Consider the following 19,098-nt stretch of genomic DNA (forward strand, 5'->3'; position numbering starts at 1 on the left):
CTTGAGCCTGCATCCTTGTGCACTGTAATGTGTGCACTTAACTAGGTGTGCCACTGTCTGGATCCCCCATTTTTGTTTCTTAAAGTACATAGGGTTCATTTGGGAATTTAGTTGAGCTAGGGCCAGACAGAAAAGTAGAGCATCCAACTTCTGACATTTTCCTGGGCTGGGTGTCCAGTACTTTGTGACCTAGTTATTCTCTCCTGGCCTATATTCATCTGAAAAAGCCTGGATGTAACTCATCAGGCTTGTGAGGAGGTGTTTTGTTTCTTTATTTTTTTTGGGGGGGGTTGCTTGTTTATTTTTGTTGTGTGTATCTCTCCTCCCACTCTTATAAAGAAAATGAACCATTAAATAAAAATAGGTCACTATAATCTTGAATAATCTTTAAAACTGAGAGTACTGGCCTGTACAAACAAACCTAAAAGCCAAGGCAAATAGGTCTATGAAACAGTCAAACCCAGGAGGATGTTGCCCAAGAAAAGCATCCAGGTGGTAATAGCCAAGCCAAACTCTTGATTTTCACTTCTTACTTATGCAGACCTAAAATTGAGGTGCAGGTCACACTTATAAAGGACAGAATTAGAATGTACTACAGTGACTTCTTCCCTTGCCATTTTTAATGATGAATGATATTTAAAAAAATAGCAAAGAAACTGAGTAAAGGTTGAAAAGAAAAATATTTTCATGTAGATAGATATGAGTGTTCTAACTTACTCCATTTTGGGGGTGGTGGTGGTGGTAGGCAGATGTAGATTAAACAGGTTATCTGCCCAATGTGGTCTTAGATGTTGTGGATTATTCTAATTTATTCCATTTTCGGGGTGGTGGTGGGCGTATGTAGATTAAACAGGTTATCTGCCCAATGTGATCATAGATGCTGTGGATGAGAGATGGCACGTCTTTTTTTTTTAATAAAATGGAAATACTGACAAAACCATAGTATAAAAGGGGTAAAATTCCACACAATTCCTACCACCAGAACTCCATGTTCAGTCCTCTCCCCTGATAGATTTCCTATTCTCTATCCCTCTGGGAGTATGGACCCAGGGTCATTATGGGGTGCAGAAGGTAGAAGGTCTGGCTTCTGTAATTGCTTCCCTGCTGAAGATGGGTGCTGGCAGGTTGATCCATACTCCCAGCCTATCTCTCTCTTTCCCTAGTGGGGCAGGGATCTGGGGAGGCGGAGCTCCAGGACATATTGGTGGAGTCCTCTGCCCAGGGAAGTTAGGTTGGCATCATGTTAGCATCTGGAACCTGGTGGCTGAAAGAAGAGTTAACATATAAAGCGGCCGGGTTAGCTTCGTGGGCAGGAGACAGAGACTTATGGCTGAGCTGTACGCAGTATCTCTTTATTAATGTGGAATGCAGCACAATCTAAGCCAAACTCAACTCAACTCAACTCAACTCAACTCAACTCAACTCAACTCAACTCAACTCAACTCAACTCAACTCAACTCAACTCAACTCAACTCAACTCAACTACAACTCACATCCGGTCCTTATATATATACTTGCCAAGTAGGGTGTAAACAGGATGTGATGTAGAGAGGTTGGAGCGAAAAGTGACTGGTGCAAATTAGGGTATACTACGAGAGGGGGTGGAGCAAAAAGACATCATGAACCAGTGGGGATTAAAGCAATGCCCTGCAGGCAGGGCAGTGCTTCATTAACAGTGGTTATGTAAATAGAATACAGTGTTAAGCAGGGGGGATTAAACCATTGAAACAGAAGGGGTTTTTAGAAGCAGAATTAGAATCATACCAACATAAAGCCAAACAAATTGTTGACTAATCATGAACCTAAAGGCAAGAATATTGCTGATGAAGATTTGGGGTCTTCATTTTGGAAAAAGCTAGTAGGTCTATTTTAGGTATATTCCAAGAGGCACATAACTTTACTAGTTTTTTCCTGAGCCTGATATCTAGTATGCAGGTGGACCCAGGTTATTGTCTGGGGAGATGGTGTCATAGTTGGAAAAAGAACTAGAAAGCTGGATCAGGGACGAGAATAGCATCCAAATCGGGAGAAAGTATTGTTAACTGTAAACCCCATTTATTTGATCAGGAGCCTATGTAACTTCTGCATCCCTGTAGGTCCAAGCTCACATTCTGTGGTCACGGCTAGGAACATTCTAGGTTGCACTAATTTCAGAACCCATCTTCCTTGGGTAGTAGGTAGAGTCTATTGTCCAGTCTCCCTTTGGAGTACATTTCCTGTCATTATCGATCCACATTGAAGGCAAGGTCCTATAGGGGCCCACAGAGGGGTCCATTATGTTGTTCCTAATGGAGATGACCAGTGACTGTGGCAAGAGAGATCTGTTAGAGGTCTATGCCCATCATGTCTCTGTGGAGATCCCAGGACTCGCTGACTAGGGCCCCAGGTAATGGAGTGGCCTGGTAGTGGCTAAAGAGTCATCATTAAAGTATGTCAATATCTTGCCCTTATTTAACTTTTTGTAGTCCTTATGTAGTCTGATAGGTTAGCTTTGGAGTATTTGAGGGAGGCACACATGTCTTAATTTAATATTTACCTTTTTTTAAAGATGTCTGTATTATTGTTTCTATTTTATGTATACATGAATTAAGTATCAGACAAAATTAGGAAAGTCACTTACTTGGCTAGTAAATCTACACTGAAATAATGGAACCATATAATTTAACGATGATTAAATTATTCTAAATTTAGTAGAAACAATACTCACTGTTGAGCTAAGTAATTTACTACACCCATCTGTCTGTTTCTCAGAGATCAATCCACTGATATTTCATTCTGATCTTTCATTTGTCATTTTTGATATCTCATAACATTTCCATTGCCAATATCTTATAAGTATTTATGTAAGTATAATCATTTGTTTTCCTTTCAGGTAGAATATAGTTATACTGTTTAAGATGTCTACTGGTAGTGTGACACCATCTTGAAGAAAAAGATTAGAAGTAAATAATTTAGAGTTGATCCAAGTCACAAAGGACAGCCTGTTCACATAGCTGAGTTAGAAGAGAATACTTAGTACAGGATTTAAAAGAAGGAACACAAAGAAATCTGAGCAAGCAAGACAAGACCAATAACTCAAGTGCATGGTTCTGAGAGAGGGAGAGGATGTGGAAGCCTCCAAACCTGTCTAGTTATCCCTACAGTATTATGATTAGTTGTTGCTTCTATATGGGCTTCTAGTAAAAGCCCATATTGAAGTAAAGGACTACACAACATATGCTTAGAGAAAAAGAGGTTGTAGAAAAGATGGAACTATCTCCACCATAAGCCAGAGCTCTACAGTACTCTAGTTTTTTTCTATTTGTATCTCTCTCTTGTTAAAATTAATTAATAAATAAATTTTTAAAAGGATAAAATTTTTTAGGTTCTTGTATTTTTTGCGATATTTATTCTGATGCAAAAATTCTTGTATGATTTTTTTTTAGATTGAACTTTATTAAATCAGATCTGGGAAAAGCCTATAATTAGAAAGCCTAATGTTAGAAACTTCAATTTAATTGGATTCATTTCTTTCTTCAATTTGTTCATTTCCTGGACTTGATTCAAATCTTATATATAACATACACAAAAATGAGAGAAAACAAGCAGTTTCTGTTTATAAACCAATCAAGAAAGAAATGAAGTGTGGCCTCTGTTCTCTGTAGTGTCTGAAAAATAGCAAAATGGAATTCATATTTTTTCTTTAAAACTGAGCTATAAAATATATAATTCATCTTATGAGCACAGGATGCCAAGAGTGCTTATTAAAATGACATGGTTTATTAAATATCATCAGTTTAGACTCACTGAACTAGTAAAGACTATTTTTGCATTTAGATTTGGTTATATATAACTGCTTCTATTCAAGTATGTGAATATGAATATATATATATTCCAGAATTAAAATTTATTAATAGAATGATTTATACATAACAGGATTAATTGAACTGTTTTTAAATACACAAAAGTAGAGTTTCATATGATTCATCTTTAAGATTTTTTGAAAATTATATAGCACTGAAAATAAATGGTATTTTTATATCTCAACTCTAAAAGAAAACAGGATCAAATAAAAATTGAGTAGATATAAATTTTACAATGTATTATCTCTATCCTTTTGGGTGACTTTTTCTTTTTTTTCATCCTGTAATTATTTGGTAGGAAATCTGATATCTTATTTTTCTCTCCATATTTATACCAATTATGAGTTTCTCCAGTTTTTTCTCAATCTAAGTCAGCTTAGAAAAGGGTATACTCTGACAGATAGGAACCAGTAGATTTTTTCTTTCAAAATCAGGTTTTGTAAACTTCAAAGTTATACTTGGAATACTTTGAATTTAAATCTAAAGTGAATAATAAGAATTGAGGAATAAGGGAGTCCAGTGGTAGTGCAGCGGGTTAAGCGCAGGTGGCGCAAAGCACAAGGATCAGAGGAAAAATCCTGGTTCCAACCGCTGGCTCCCCACCTGCAGGGGAGTCACTTTACGTACAGGTGGTGAAGCAGGTCTGCAGGTGTCTATCTTTCTCTCCCCCTCTCTGTCTTCCCCTCCATTTCTCTCTGTCCTATCCAACAACGACAACAATAATAACTACAACAACAATGAAAAACAACAAGGGCAATGAAAGGGAATAAATATTTATTTATTTATTAAATTAAAAATATTTTTAAGAAGAACTGAGGAATGATAGAATTGAAGAATATTACATTTTAATTTTCTTTATATATTTATTTATTTTCCCTTTTGTTGCCCTTATTTTTTATTGTTGTTGTTTTTTATTATTGTTGTTGTTATTGATGTTGTAGTTGTTAGATAGGGCAGAGAGAAATGGAGAGGGAAGGGGAAGAGAGAGAGGGAGAGAGAAAGACACCTCCTTTGAAGCTACTCCCCTGCAGGGGGGGAGCAGGGGGCTCAAACCAGGATCCTTACTCCTGTCCTTGCACTTTGCACCACATGGCTTAAACCACTGCGCTGCCGCCCGACTCCCCATTTTCATTTTCTTTGTTTATAAACAGTAACTGGATCTCTTAACAGGTTACTTGAACTAAATGGAAGATTATAGTAGTTTTAAACATTTCACTTTTTTCTTCTTTACATGTATGTACATATAGTTTGTGCATAATATACAAGCTAGCATCAGGGATTAGAATAGTTCATTATGAAAGTAAAATAAAAACACTTGTGCTATTTTTAATTGGTCTAACAGCTAACAGTTGATCGTATTTTTCCAATTGTACTTATTTTATTGAGATATTAACAGCATTGTATACACTTAAAATATACAGATAATTATTTGATAAATTTATACATTACAATATGATTACCACTATAGCATTAATTAGCACCTGTGTGACATGTACAAAATTGTCATTTATTTATTTAACTATTTATTTATTTATTATTGGATAGAGACAGAGAGAAATTGAGAGAGAAGGGGGAGATAGAGAGGAAGAGAGACAGAGAGACACCTGCAGACATGCTTTACTACCTGTGAAGTGACTCCCCTGCAGGTGGGGAGCTGGGGGCTTGAACCAGGATCCTAACCCCTCCTTGCAGCTTTGCGCCCCATGCACTTAACCCGCTTCGCTATCACCTGACTCCTTAAAATTGTAATTTTTAAAATGGTGATTACAATTAAGATCTAATCTCTTGGTAAATTTGAAAATTTTTGGTTCCTTTTTGTTGAAACATTGTACTACAACATCATATGCTTCAGGTGTACATCATTATAATCCTACATCTGAACATACTACATTAAATTCACCACTAAAGGTTTAATTCTGCCTGTCACCATATAATTGACCCATCTAATTTACTTGCCTTCTCTCAACTTTCCTTCCTGTGATCTCTAATTTGCTCTTTATGTCTGAGTAAAAGGAAAAACCTTTTCCTTCCTTCCTATCTATCTATCTATCTATCTATCTATCTATCTATCTATCTATCTATCTATCTATCTATCTATCATCTCTATCTACCTTTTTATAATACCACAGCACTGCTCAGTTCTGACTTATGGCAATACTGGGGGTAGAAGCTGAGACTTTCAGTGCCTCAGACATAAAACTTCATTGCATAAAGAGCTATGTTAGTTCCCTTTCCCAGAAGAGCTTTTTGAGATGTAAATTCAACTGTATTAAAGTCAGACTGTGTTAAACTATTTGATTCAAATTTATTATGTAATATTCACATCCCTTTTATCTTTCCATGGAAGCCAGCTCTCCAGTGATAACATGTTGAGTAACATTATCTACTCATTGCTACTTTGGCATTGACCTGTAGGTGTAAAAGTCAGAATCACCACTGAATATAAGTAAGTTTGAAAGCAGCAGGTGCATTCTGGACAAGCTAAAGATCAAATAGTAAAATGACTTATGTGTTTACCTAAGAGTTTATTTACCTTGGGGTTTTAACTGCTGCTTTTGGTTTTAAAAGTTTACCACAGGCCATTAGGAACAAATGTGCTCTTTGTGTTTAAGGAGCAGCAGGTGTTGAGACCAACTTTCTGGTTTCATTCAGTCAGTAGTACTTATTGACTTGATTGATCATCATATGCCTGAATGACCATAATCTCTACTGCAGAAAATTGTATGATTTTCTAGTTATCTGGTGTTACCCTACTCATTCAATCTGCATATATTTATCTATATAGGCAAGGAATGTATATCTCAGTAAATTTATTTCTCCAAATTGCCTTTTAAATGTACTCTTATAAAATAAATTCCTAAAATATGGTTATTCTTTATCTGTGTGAAGACAAGTTTCTTAATACTAAAGTTTCCAGAGCATTAAAAACTTAACCCCTTCTGGAGCATCTTACCTACTGTGGCAAGTGACTTACATTTCAAAGGAATTTCCTATAATTTAAACAGTTCAATAGTTCCAAAATATTCACTTTGGATGAGTAACCTATGCCTAGTTATTATACTAGGAATGTGTATTTCTATTTATTGACTAAGGAAATATTTATTGAACAAACTATTCAGAGGAAAAAGAAACATTGATGATCTAGAGATAGTAACTATAAAAGCATCTCTGAATTATCCCACATTCTGCTTCAAAGTGTGTGTGAGTGTGTGTGTGTCTAGAGCTTAACTATAATCTGATAACTTTAGGTAAGTAGAAGTGATTACAAGCTATCATTAGTCCTTTGTTATCTGCTCATAAGTCACATTTTAGACTTTAGTTTTAAAATTTATATATTCTTATTTGACTGAACAGAGAGAAGTTGAAAGTTAAAAGGTAGATAAGGAGGGAGAAAAAAAAGAGAAAGACACCTATAGCTCCTCTTCACTACTTGTGAAACTTCTCCCCTGCAGACGGGGACTTTAAGCTTGAACCTGGGTCCCTGTGCTCAGTACATGTGTGTGCTCAGCTGGGTGTACCACACCTCTCCCTGGCCCCCACAATTTATAATTTAAGGATATTCTATTAATATATTGCTGTGTCCCTAAAAATCTTTTAAAATTTCATTTTATTTTTTAGGACAGAGATAGAAATTGAGAGTGAAAGGTGAGCTAGAGAGGTGGGAGAGAGAAGAAACAACTGCAGCACTGCTTCGCCACTCATGAAGCCTCCACCCCTTGCATTGTTGTCCTTGCCCTTGTGCATTGTTACATGTGCATCCAACCTTGTGTGCCACCACTTGGCCCCTGTAAGAAGATTCTACCAGTTTATTCAGATCTTCTAACAAATGGATTTGAAGTAAAGAGTGTTAATAAATCAAACAGAAGGGCGGGGGTAGATAGCATAATGGTTTTGCAAACAAACTGTCATTTCTGGGGCTCCAAAGTCTCAGGTTCAATCCCCTGAACCACCATAAGCTGGAGCTGAACAGTGCTCTGGTTAATTAAAAAAAAAAAAGTAATAAATAAGTCCAACAGAGTTACAATAGGTTGTATGTATCTGGAGGTTCTGGAGGTTTATTTTTTTGTATATATTTTCTTTCTAATTATGAGGTAACATACAATAAAATTTATTATATAAACATTTAAGTGCATACTTTAACAGTATACTTTCACATTGTTGTGTAACTCTTACTGCCTCTATGTCCAGAACGTTTTTTTTAGGTTGAGGTAACATTAGTTTAAATCATTTTTTACATTGTTTCTATCCGCTGTTTGCCCCCTGAAGTCCTCCCCTTTGCCAGGCTAGTGTTGTGGGTGTTTCTTCCTGGGCATGTGCTCTCTGGGTTGGAGAGAACTTGACCGGAGCCAACCTGGGTTGCTGCTTACTCAGCGACAAGGGAGAGAGACCAGTAACTCGTGGCGGAGTGGGAACCCAATGCAATGCCTTTATTGATCAGAGACAACTGCTTTATATATATCTTTAAGTGGAAGTGGCAAGTAGGAAATGGAAATGGCTAGGAGAAGGGGTGGAGAAAACAGCTCAAAAGTAGAAAGCTTGCATAGCTGCTGTTGCGAAGGTTCTAACCAGTGGGATTAGCAATACCCTGCAGGGCAGGTCTCAGGCAAAACAATGATTCTGTAAATAGACCACAGTATCAGCGATGGGGGGGTGGCATAATGCCCAACATCCCTTCTGATAACTTCGGTTCTGTGGCTTAAATCTATGACTTAATTTTAATTTTTTTCTATTTCCTTGCTTTGTTTCTTTATATTCTACATATGACAGAAGTCTTTTAAAATTTATATTTATTCTTTAGACTTATATTGCTTAGCATAACATTCTAGTGTCATCCATGTTGTTGAAATTTACAAGATTTCTATCCTCCCTATAGCTCAATGGTATTCCATTGTGCGCACGTGTGTGTGTGTGTGTGTGTGTGTGTGTGTGTGTGTGTGTGTGTGTACTTTCTATTACATTGAACCATAATTCTGCTTTTAATCCAATGCCATACTGTTTTGATTACTTAGGTTTTTTTTTTTTTGCCTGCACTACCGAATCCACTGCTCAGGGAGGCTATTTTTTCCCTTTTTGTTGTCCTTGTTGTTATTATTATTGTTGCTGTTATCATTGTATAGGACAGAGAGAAATGGAGAGAGGAGGAGAAGAGAAAGACACCTACAGACCTGCTTCATCGCTTGTGAAGTGGCCCATCTGCAGGTGGGGAGCCGGGGACTGGAGCCGGGATTCTTGCGTGGGTCCTTGCACTTCACGCCACCTGTGCTTAACCCACTGTGCTACCGCTGGACCCCCCGATTTCTATGTTTTGTAGAGTAGTTTGAAGTCAGGGAATTTGATGCTTCACACTCCCCTCCCCCACACCCCACACACAGCTGCCCAGGATTGCTTTAGCTACTGAGAATAACTCGTGGCTATGTATACATTTCACCTATGTGTGTGATATATCCTAGACTAATGCTATTGACATTTTAATAGGAATTGCATTGACTCTGTAAATTGATTTGGACAGAATTGACAGTGTTAATTCTTCCAGTTCGTGAGCATGGAACACTTTACGTTTTTGTGTGTCTTCTCTATTTAATTAACAGTGTCTTAAGAGTTTTTGCTATGTAATTCTTTTATCTCCTTTATTAAGCTTACTCATATGTACTAAATTATTTTAAAGAAATTATAAATTAGATAGATTAGATAGTTTTCTTGATTTATTTCTTTTCTGCTTTGATGTATGTTTAAAATGGCTACAGATTTCTGTGTGTTGACTTTGCGATTAGGCTCCTTTAATATACTGATCTATTATTTCTGCTTGTTTGTAGTAGAGTCTCTAGGAAGTTCTATATGTATTATCATGTAACCTGCAAGTAGTGACAATTTCATTTTTTTTCTTTGTTCATATTCCTTTTATATCTTTTACTTGCCTAATTTTTCTGGCTGGAATTATCAATACTGTGTTGAGTTGTAGCGGAAAGATTGGAATTCTTGTCTTAGTCTGCTCTAAACAAAAAAGTTACTAGTCTTTCATCATTAACTATGATATTAGCTGTGGGTTTGTCATTAATGACTTTTATTCTGTTTCAGAATGTTCTTTCTATCCCCATTTTATTAAGAATTGTTGTCATAAGTGTTGACTAAGATGTTGGATCCCATTAAATGCTATCTACAGTGTCTATTAGTATGACTTTTTTGTATCTTTCCTAGTATGTTGAACATTCCTTGTATTACTGGAATAAACCCCTCCTGGTCATCATGCATGAGACTTTTAAAAAAAATTTTATTTATAAAAAGAAAACATTGACTAAATGATAGGATAAGAGGGGTACAACTTCACACAATTCCCACCACCAGAACTCTTTTTTTTATTATTGATTTAATAATGATCAACAAGACCATAGGATAACAGGGGTGCAATTACACACAATTCCCACCACTAGAGTTCCATATCCCATCCGCTCCACTGGAAGCTTTTCTATTCTTTATCCTTCTGGGAGCATAGACCCAGGATTATTATGGGATACAGAAGGTGGAGGATCTGGCTTTTGTAATTGCTTCTCCACTGAACATGGGCGTTGACAGGTCAATCTTTACTCCCAGTCTGTTTCTATCTTTCTGTATATTAACTGTAAACCCCTTTGATCTGATCTAGGACCCATATTCAGCACAGGAGCCTGTGTAACTCTGCATCCCTGTAGGTCTGAGCTCTTATTATACATTTGTTGTTTGCCTATTTATTTTCCTTGAATGAGTGCCTTTATACTTCTACTCCTGACTTTTAGGGTTCTATTGAAAATAGTTACATGCACTAAGGATTTGTTTTCAAAAATTCCCCAAAACTTTAACTTTAGTAATACTTTGCAATATTTTTTTTTCATTTTTCAGGAATGTAACTTTTAGTTCTCTCAATAGTTATATATTACTTTTTCCTTCTTGAAGTTATTTCATATTAAAATTTAAGTAGCTCTATGGCACTCCAATTCAAAGAGTGAATATGGAAGTCTAATTACTATTTTTCTTTCTTCTTAAGCCTTCAAGCTGAAATTTCTCTGCACCATTTGCTCTTAGCTCATTAGTAATGGTTTTGTTGTTGTTTTCAACATTTGAATTTGAATTCTACTGTGATATTCCTATTTGCATGGTTATTAAAACACAGTTATATAGGAAATAAGTATAAGTTTGTATTCAGATAAAAAACTTATATTTTACTTTCTGATTATTGAGTTGTTATTCTAAATTCAATACTTACTAAGTGAATTTATTTGTAAACCAAGTCAGAACCATTTAAAATTACAATACTACTTTGGTGTAGTTGGGTTCTCTCTAGAGTTATCACCTATTTGATATTACTTAAGAAATGTACATAGGGGAATTGGGCAGTAGCACAGCAGCTTAAACACACGTGGCACAAAGCGCAAGGATGAGCATAGGCATCCTGGTTCGAGCCCACAGCTCCCCACCTGCAGGGGAGTCGCTTCACAGGCGGTGAAGCAGATCTGCAGGTGTCTATCTTTCACTCCCCCTCTCTGTCTTCCCCTCCTGTCTCCATTTCTCTCTGTCCTAACAATGATGACATCAATAATAATTACTACAACAGCAATAAAAAACAAGGGCAACAAAAGGGAAAATAAATAAATATAAAATTTTTTTTTAAAGAAGTGTAGATAGAACTTTTTTTTCTATTTCACAGTGTGTGATGCTTTACCATGAGAAGTACATTCATTGGTGTTTGTTGTCAAATTGTACCCTTTGAAATGCAATTCTCACTGGGGAAAGTGACTTTTCATTTTCAGTCACCAGCTCCTATTGTAATTTCCTTTACTCCAAGGCAAATATGAACAGGGGCATAGAATAGGCTGAGGGAAAGAAAATAAAAAATTGAGTAAATAAAGAATTGTGGTATTAAGAACAAAACACTAACTGCATCAGCATTTTGCCTTTTTCATCCCAGATTCTTAGAGTATTATTTGCTTGATACTTTAGAAGTGTCTTTTTTTTATATTTCTTTCAGAATAACAAATATTTATTGTTTGTCTCTTCTGTGCCACACTTGGTCTCAGCATTTCACATGAATTATTGCACTTATTCCTCAAAGCTGTCCTATTTCACTGATGAGGAAACAAGACTCATAAATTTGGTGAGATTCTTAAGGTTGTGCTGCTAATCACAGTCTTTCTAACAGCTGAACCTCTCTTTTTAGTCTTAGAGTAGTGGGGGACTACTGAGTGGTTTCAAGAAGAGTGCCACAGTTACACTGTGTTTTAGAAATATCACTCTGAGTGCTATATAGTTTGTAAGGGAATAAGATTAGAATCAGACTAGATGTGAGCAAGTCATTGCAGTGATCTAAGCTAGACCTGAATGTTACCCAGGAGGTGGCAGTACAGATGAAAAGAAGTAGGTGAATTCATGTAAGATTTGGGAGTAGACATCAACAGAATTTAGCTTTACAGATTGGAGTCAAGGATGATGATCTTTGTGCATCTGATTTAAGCAGTCAGAAGGAAGACTGTTTTAAGCAGTTTGGGCTGCTCCAACAATAATGCTAGGTTAATTAAGCATTTATTTCTCATGGTCATTTAAACAGCAGTTTATTTTTCATGGTTCTGGAATCTGGTTCAGTGTATGGTGCTGACCTGTTTCCTGGTTGGTAACCGATCAACTTCTCACTGTCTTCATGTGGCAGAGAGTGCACTCTTAGCACCTCAACCCTTTCTTAATGGCACTGACCTCACCATGGGTCCCCACCAGCATTATCTCACCCAAACCTTATAATCTCACCAAAACCATACTCCAAATACCATTTCATTGGGGTTTAGCTTTCTTTAATTTGGTGTTGGAACACGTTAATATTTAGTCCTTGGCAATAGTGATATTATTCATTATTATGGGAGCAGGAAAAGAAACAAATAAGGCTGGATGTGTGTAAGAAGAGGTACATAATGTTGAGCTGTGAACACATAGGGTTGGAATTTCTGTGAAATGGCTAAGGGAAGATATCCCATAAGTAGTTTTCTCACTCACTTGCAGATCAAGAAAAGATGTGTAGAGAAAAGGAAAGCGAAGAGAAATATAGGTTAAAATTTTTAATCTCCCACCATAAACTAGAGCTGAGCAGTGCTCTGGCCTCTATCTCTTGCTGTCTTTCTGTACCTCCAGATACTACTTTATCAAAATAAAGTAAATAAAATATTTTTAAAAGAATATAAATCTGAAAGTTGTCAGAACATGGATAGTAAGTGGATGTAATAACTCTAGAAAGAGTGCAAAATAAAAAGACCCTACACCAATATCTAACAAAACCAAAGTAAATGAAATAAGCATATAGTAAAAGCACTAACAAAACTGAGTCCATAAAAATGAGGAGAAACATCTAAAGATGTAGAAAAAACAGCAGGCACAGTGTGGGAATATAAAAACTCTACAGGATAATGTTTCTGAAAGGAGCTATGTGCAGCTGCATTGGTTGTTGTAATGTTAGAGCTAATACAGGATAGGGACTGGATTGAGCATTGAGGAGGTTATTGATGGTATGAGGGCAATGGAACAAAAGCATAAACTAGACTTCAGTCTTTTTGTTATTAAACAGATGCCTGGTACAGTATAAATCTTTGCATAATTCAACTAGAAATAAACTTAATGCATCTTCCCTGTGAATGAGTTTTACTTTTATTATTCCAAATGATTGTGCAGCCTGAACTCATTCAATCCTAATATCCTGCTTCTCATTTTATTTTCATTTCTGGAGACCATTTATTCTAGTTTCACAACCTGATCCCCCCCCAATCCAGTGTCATTTTTTCTTAGTGAAAGCAGTGTAATTTGGAGATATTAAAAAGTTATGATTTTTCTAACAGGTGTTCTCTGACAAACGAAGCAAAGAGAAGGAAGGTAAGTCTCCTTGATGATGCTTTATTACATGTTTGTAGAATTTGTTTTGAGAGCCTTGCCTAGTCACTATAAATTTAGCAGACCATGAGGTTTGCTGAATAATTGATGGTCACAGCATAATGCTAAATCAAAATGTGTCCTATGAGGGCTGGAGCTGCTTACTTAGTTATTTGCTATCTCTCATGCAGACATCTTGTAGGTTTAATACTCATTTTATACAGCTGGTGTCACACAAAGAGACATTTCTTTGCATAATCAGTCTTGATCTTGAAGTATATACTACATAGTGAATAAGACCTAAGTGAAAGATTACATTTATACTGAAATAAATTGGTTAGAAGGTGAGTTATCTAGACAGCAGCGAAACAGCATTTTTAGTTGTATGGCTTCTGTGCATTCTGGAAATGTTTTGTGTAAATCAAAATGTTTTACATCTTAATTTCTTACTTTAATCTAACTTTAATTCATAACAGCTAGCTGTTATGGTCGTCTACTGGTCTACTGGTCGCTACTGGTCGTCTAAATGCTTGTATATAGAACAAATGTGTGATTACACTGTGTGTATTCTTCATACCTTTAAGATTGTTTCCTTTTCTTTAAAGCCTTGTTTTGAGATAATCTTATCAAGTGAAGTTACTAAGAAATAGTGGGTTGGGTGGGGGTAGATAGCATAATGGTTATGTAAAGTGATTCTCATGCCTGAAATTCCAAAGTCCCCCCAGGCTCAGTCCCTTGTACTACCATAAGGTAGAGCTGAGCAGTGCTCAGGAAAAAAAGAAAAAAAAAAAAAAAAAGGAAGGAAAAAAGGAAGGAAGGAGAAATATTGGATTGTCAAAAAAGTCATGACTCATTTTTGCATAGAAAAATGCATCATGAAAAAAAAAAAGAAAAATGCATCATGTCTTTTCGAAAGCCCAATAATTCTCCAATGATACCCTTGTGTTGGCAACTATACACATTACTTTTGTTTTCAAATGTTCCCCTCTTCTTAATCTAATAGAGAGCTAGTTTTAGTACCTTGTTCAAAAACTCCAAGATCTCAGCTTCAGTTCAAATTAATAATCAGCACCAGATCTCTCAAATATAGTGAGTCATCTACTATTCTATTTCTTTTTTTTTTTTTAATATTTTATTTTATTTATTTATTCCCTTTTGTTGCCCTTGTTGTTTTATTGTTGTAGTTATTATTGTTGTTGTCGTCGTTGTTGGATAGGACAGAGAGAAATGGAGAGAGGAGGGGAAGACAGAGAGGGGGAGAGAAAGATAGACACCTGCAGACCTGCTTCACCGCCTGTGAAGCGACTCCCCTGCAGGTGGGGAGCCGGGGTTCGAACCGGGATCCTTATGCCTGTCCTTGTGCTTTGCGCCACCTGCGCTTAACCCACTGCGCTACAGCCCGACTCCCCTACTATTCTATTTCTTGGGGAGATTTAAAGAAGATCCTTTTACACTGGACCACCAAAAATTATTACTGCAACTTTGTTATGGCATTGTGAATATAATGGACCCACTAGTTGTACCACTAAAACCAGGAAACAGAGTTTGCTTCTGCTATTTGTAAGAATGTCTAAGCACATTGCATCAAGTATGCGTAACTCTGTCCATATCTAATTTTATATTTGAGATATAACATTGTATAACCTTTAGTCACCTATCATCCAAGGAGGAAATAAGTAAAGTAATCTTAAAAATCAAATGAATGTGCCTTAATAGAACATTATGTCTTCTGTGTTTTGTCTCTCACTGAAATTGCAGCCTGAACTCAGGGAGTTGGAAGTACATTCACATCAGTGAAAAAAAAATGTGCTTCACCCCCCACAAGTGATCTAATGAGGAGTTTACATAAATGAGCTGCATATGAAAGTTTTAGACAATGAGCTATTCTTGGAGGTTTAATAAGTATACTAGGTCTACGGCCATACCACTCTGAAAACGCCCAATCTCATCTGATACATATAATAGAATGTGATAAATCTATTTCCTTTTTATCATAGGTGTACCCATCTTGTTGTAGTTAAGGGCTACTTTTCCATCATATGAAACCAATAGTAAATGAGAAACAACTTCAGTTAACTCCTGGACAGTAAAAACAAGTAGCTTTCTAATAATATCAAATGAGGATGTTTAGCATTGGTAACTCTAATGTGGTGTAGAAGTACCAGTTAAATGTGAAGCTTAATTATGAGCTTTTAGGTATTGTGCAGTGTGGGGCTCAGTCTACCGGAGACTGAATTTTTAGCTGCTTATTTACTATGCTAGCTAGTGTTTCATTTTGACAGAGGGAAAAAAAGGCAAGCAGGCCAGCAAAAGCTTGAAAAGAATCAAATCAATTTTCATATAAATATTTATGGAAAGCACTCTGGGAATAGAAAATATTGGTGAAGGATGTCTAAGAAAATTTTTTCTTCACATGTAAATCAGAGGCAAGTTTTTGAAACTTAATTCAGATTTCCATGCAAATGTGAAACAGTTCATAAATTTGGGTTTTTCAATTATAGGTGTTCCCTCTTACTTTTTTTCCCCTTCAGATTGAGTCTTCCAGATTAAATCATTTTCAAAATTTAAATGTTTAATGGTCATTCCTACCTAAAATTTATAAGATGTGATGAAAATTTCTTTAATTTTTAATTTTATTTCTTTTTGTTTAGTGTGTTTCAGAGCTTCCTTCACTGTTTTATCAAAGGTGTAAAATGGCAACCAAACTAAAGAGACCATTCAATAGATACAGTTATAAGGTATAATATGATGAAGGAAGGACACAATGGGGACTCAATCTTCCTATGCTCCACTATAAAGCAATTCCTGATGATTCTTTCCTGTTTGTTAATAGAATCTAACCTACATTTTCCTCTGAGACATAGAGAAATGGTCTAAGGGTCAGTCATCTGGTTTTTACTAGTGGATTAAGAGAACATCACAAAATGAAAACAGTTATTTTCTAGGAAGCTTAACCATTCCAGTAGAACCAAAAGATCTTAGTTTAGTGATGAAAGAAACATTTCTACAGTAACCATGGAGTAAATTCTCAAAATTTATGCTTATACTACTACTGGCATTGTTAGATTAAAAAAATAATATAGAGATGAGTGATAAGTGATGTGCCTTCCTTAATGAGTAGTCATTTTGGTTTGAAAAGTGAATATAAACGTCCATATATATTTGTGTGCATACTTTAGTTTAACCCAAGTAGCTATGGTTGACTTTGTCTATTAGTTACAATTTATTGTCTTATTTTATTTTACTTTCAATTTTTTATTAATGATTAACATGATTGTAACATAACTGGGGTACAATTCCATACAGTTCCCACTATCAGAGTTCTGTGTCCCATCTCCTCCATTGGAAGCTCCCCTATTCTTTATTCCTCTGGGAATATAGACCAAAATTCTTTAGGGGGTGCATAAAGTAGAGGTCTGGCTTTTGTAATTGCTTCTACACTGGACGTGGGCGTTGACAGGTCGACCCATCTCCCCAGCCTCTTTCTATCTTTCCATAGTGGGATAGGGCTCTGGAGAGGTGAAGTTCCAGGATACATTGGTGAGTCTGTCTGCTCAGGAGAGTCAGGATGGTCATGGTAGCTTCTGCAACTTAGTGGCTGAAAGGCAGTAAGATATAAAGCAGGGAAAATTGTTTAATAAAGAGGAACCAAAAGGTAGGAACAGAGCAGATGAAACTAGAGGTCTTAATGTGAGAAGAAGCTAGGAAATCTATTTTAGGTATGCTCCAAAGGGGCCCATGACTCTAGTAATTATTTCTTGAGCTGGATAGCTAACATGCAGGTGGACTAAAAGTATTGTCTAGGAAGATGGTGACAGAGTTGATATTTTTTGTTTTGATAGGAAAGAGAAAGGTTGAGAGGAGAGAGGGGGATAGTGAGAGAGAAAGAAAGATACCCATAGCACTGCTTCACTGCTCTTGAAGCTTCCTCCCTATAGGTGGCCACCTGGGACTTATACCCAGGTCACTGCACATGGTAATGTGTGTGTTCAATCAGGTGTGTCACCACCAGCCTCCTATAGATGACTTTAAATTCAGTTTCTCATTTAATAATTTATATCTTCAAGTTTGCAAACTGGAGACTAAAGTCAAATTCTAATATTGTTAACTATCAGGATTATTTGAATCTTCCACTGATATATTTGGAGTGAAATGTACATGTGACTTCAAAACAATAAATTTCAGTTTAGAAAGCAATTTTACAACCAAAGGAAACCACATATCCTTTTTTCTCAGTAATTTCACCTAGGCAACAGAAAGAGCAGTATCAGGAATACTATGGCATTAATTACCCATCTTTCTTGCAAGTATTATAATTATTTTTTGTCTTTTCAGTTTCATTATTTTGGGTGTTTGTTAGACCCATGATCAAGGATCTGAAGGGTAAATGATAAACAAAACTACAACAGGTAAGCAATACAGAAATTTGTACGGAGGAGTTAAAGACACAGCTAAATCCACTACTTAAGAATAAAAAAATTCGGGGTGGGAGTAGATAGCATAATGATTATGCAAACAGACCCTCATGTCTGAGGCTCCAAAGTCCCAGGTTTAATTCCCCGCACCACCATAAACCAGAGTTTTTCTTTTCTCCAAAAAAGGAATAAATAATAAAATAAAAAGAATAAAAATATGCATATTTTTATTTTACTGTAAAAACTTCTACTATGGAACATAAATATTCTTCTGTTCCACTGATTTTTTTTCTTTTTTTTTCATCTTGGATTTCTCTCTATATTTTTTTTTATTTATTTAAGAAAGGAGACATTAACAAAACTGTAGGATAGGAGGGGTACAACTCCATACAATTCCTGCCACCCAATCTTCATATCCCATCCCCTCCCCAATAGCTTTCCCATTCTCTATCCCTCTGGGAGCATGGACCCAGGGTCATTGTGGATTGCAGAAGGTGGAAGGTCTGGCTTCTGTAATTGCTTCCCCGCTGAACATGGGCATTGACAGGTTGGTCCATACTCCCAGTCTTCTCTCTCTTTCCTTATTAGGGTGGGTCTCTGGGGAAGCAGAGCTCCAGGACACATTGGTGGGGTCTTCAGTCCAGGGAAGCCTGGCTGGCATCCTGATGGCATCTAGAACCTGGTGGCTGCAAAGAGAGTTAACATACAAAGCCAAACAAATTGTTGAACCATCATGGACCCAAAGTTTGGAATAGAGGAGATGAAGTGTTGGGGGTTATTCAATGCAAGCTGTAGTGTACTTCTGCTTCCAGGTATATATTTTACCCTAGTTTATGGATACATGTGAACATATTCTCTATCTCACGGACCTGGTCTATATCTAGGTTTTGGGACTTTGTTATAAAGTGAACCACCTGAGATGGAATTAGAGAATACTATGAAAGGAAAGGTCTCACCGGAGTAAT

At 36.4% G+C, this 19,098-nt stretch overlaps 1 protein-coding gene and 1 long non-coding RNA gene across 3 annotated transcripts in view; one reads left to right on the forward strand and one right to left on the reverse strand.

Moving 5' to 3' along the window:
* The window catches only part of LOC132538640 (uncharacterized), a 915,711-nt gene that overhangs the window by 328,135 nt on the left and 568,478 nt on the right, over positions 1–19,098 (reverse strand). The gene's annotated exons all lie outside the window — the stretch shown is intronic.
* The window catches only part of STARD13 (StAR related lipid transfer domain containing 13), a 576,918-nt gene that overhangs the window by 195,566 nt on the left and 362,254 nt on the right, over positions 1–19,098 (forward strand). For both annotated transcript variants that reach the window (XM_060191640.1, XM_060191639.1), the window contains one exon: positions 13,688–13,721. In XM_060191640.1, coding sequence (XP_060047623.1) covers positions 13,688–13,721 — 34 coding nt within the window. The remainder of the gene's footprint in view (positions 1–13,687; positions 13,722–19,098) is intronic.

This window comes from Erinaceus europaeus, chromosome 5, assembly GCF_950295315.1.
Source record: "Erinaceus europaeus chromosome 5, mEriEur2.1, whole genome shotgun sequence".
Classification (NCBI taxonomy): domain Eukaryota; kingdom Metazoa; phylum Chordata; class Mammalia; order Eulipotyphla; family Erinaceidae; genus Erinaceus; species Erinaceus europaeus.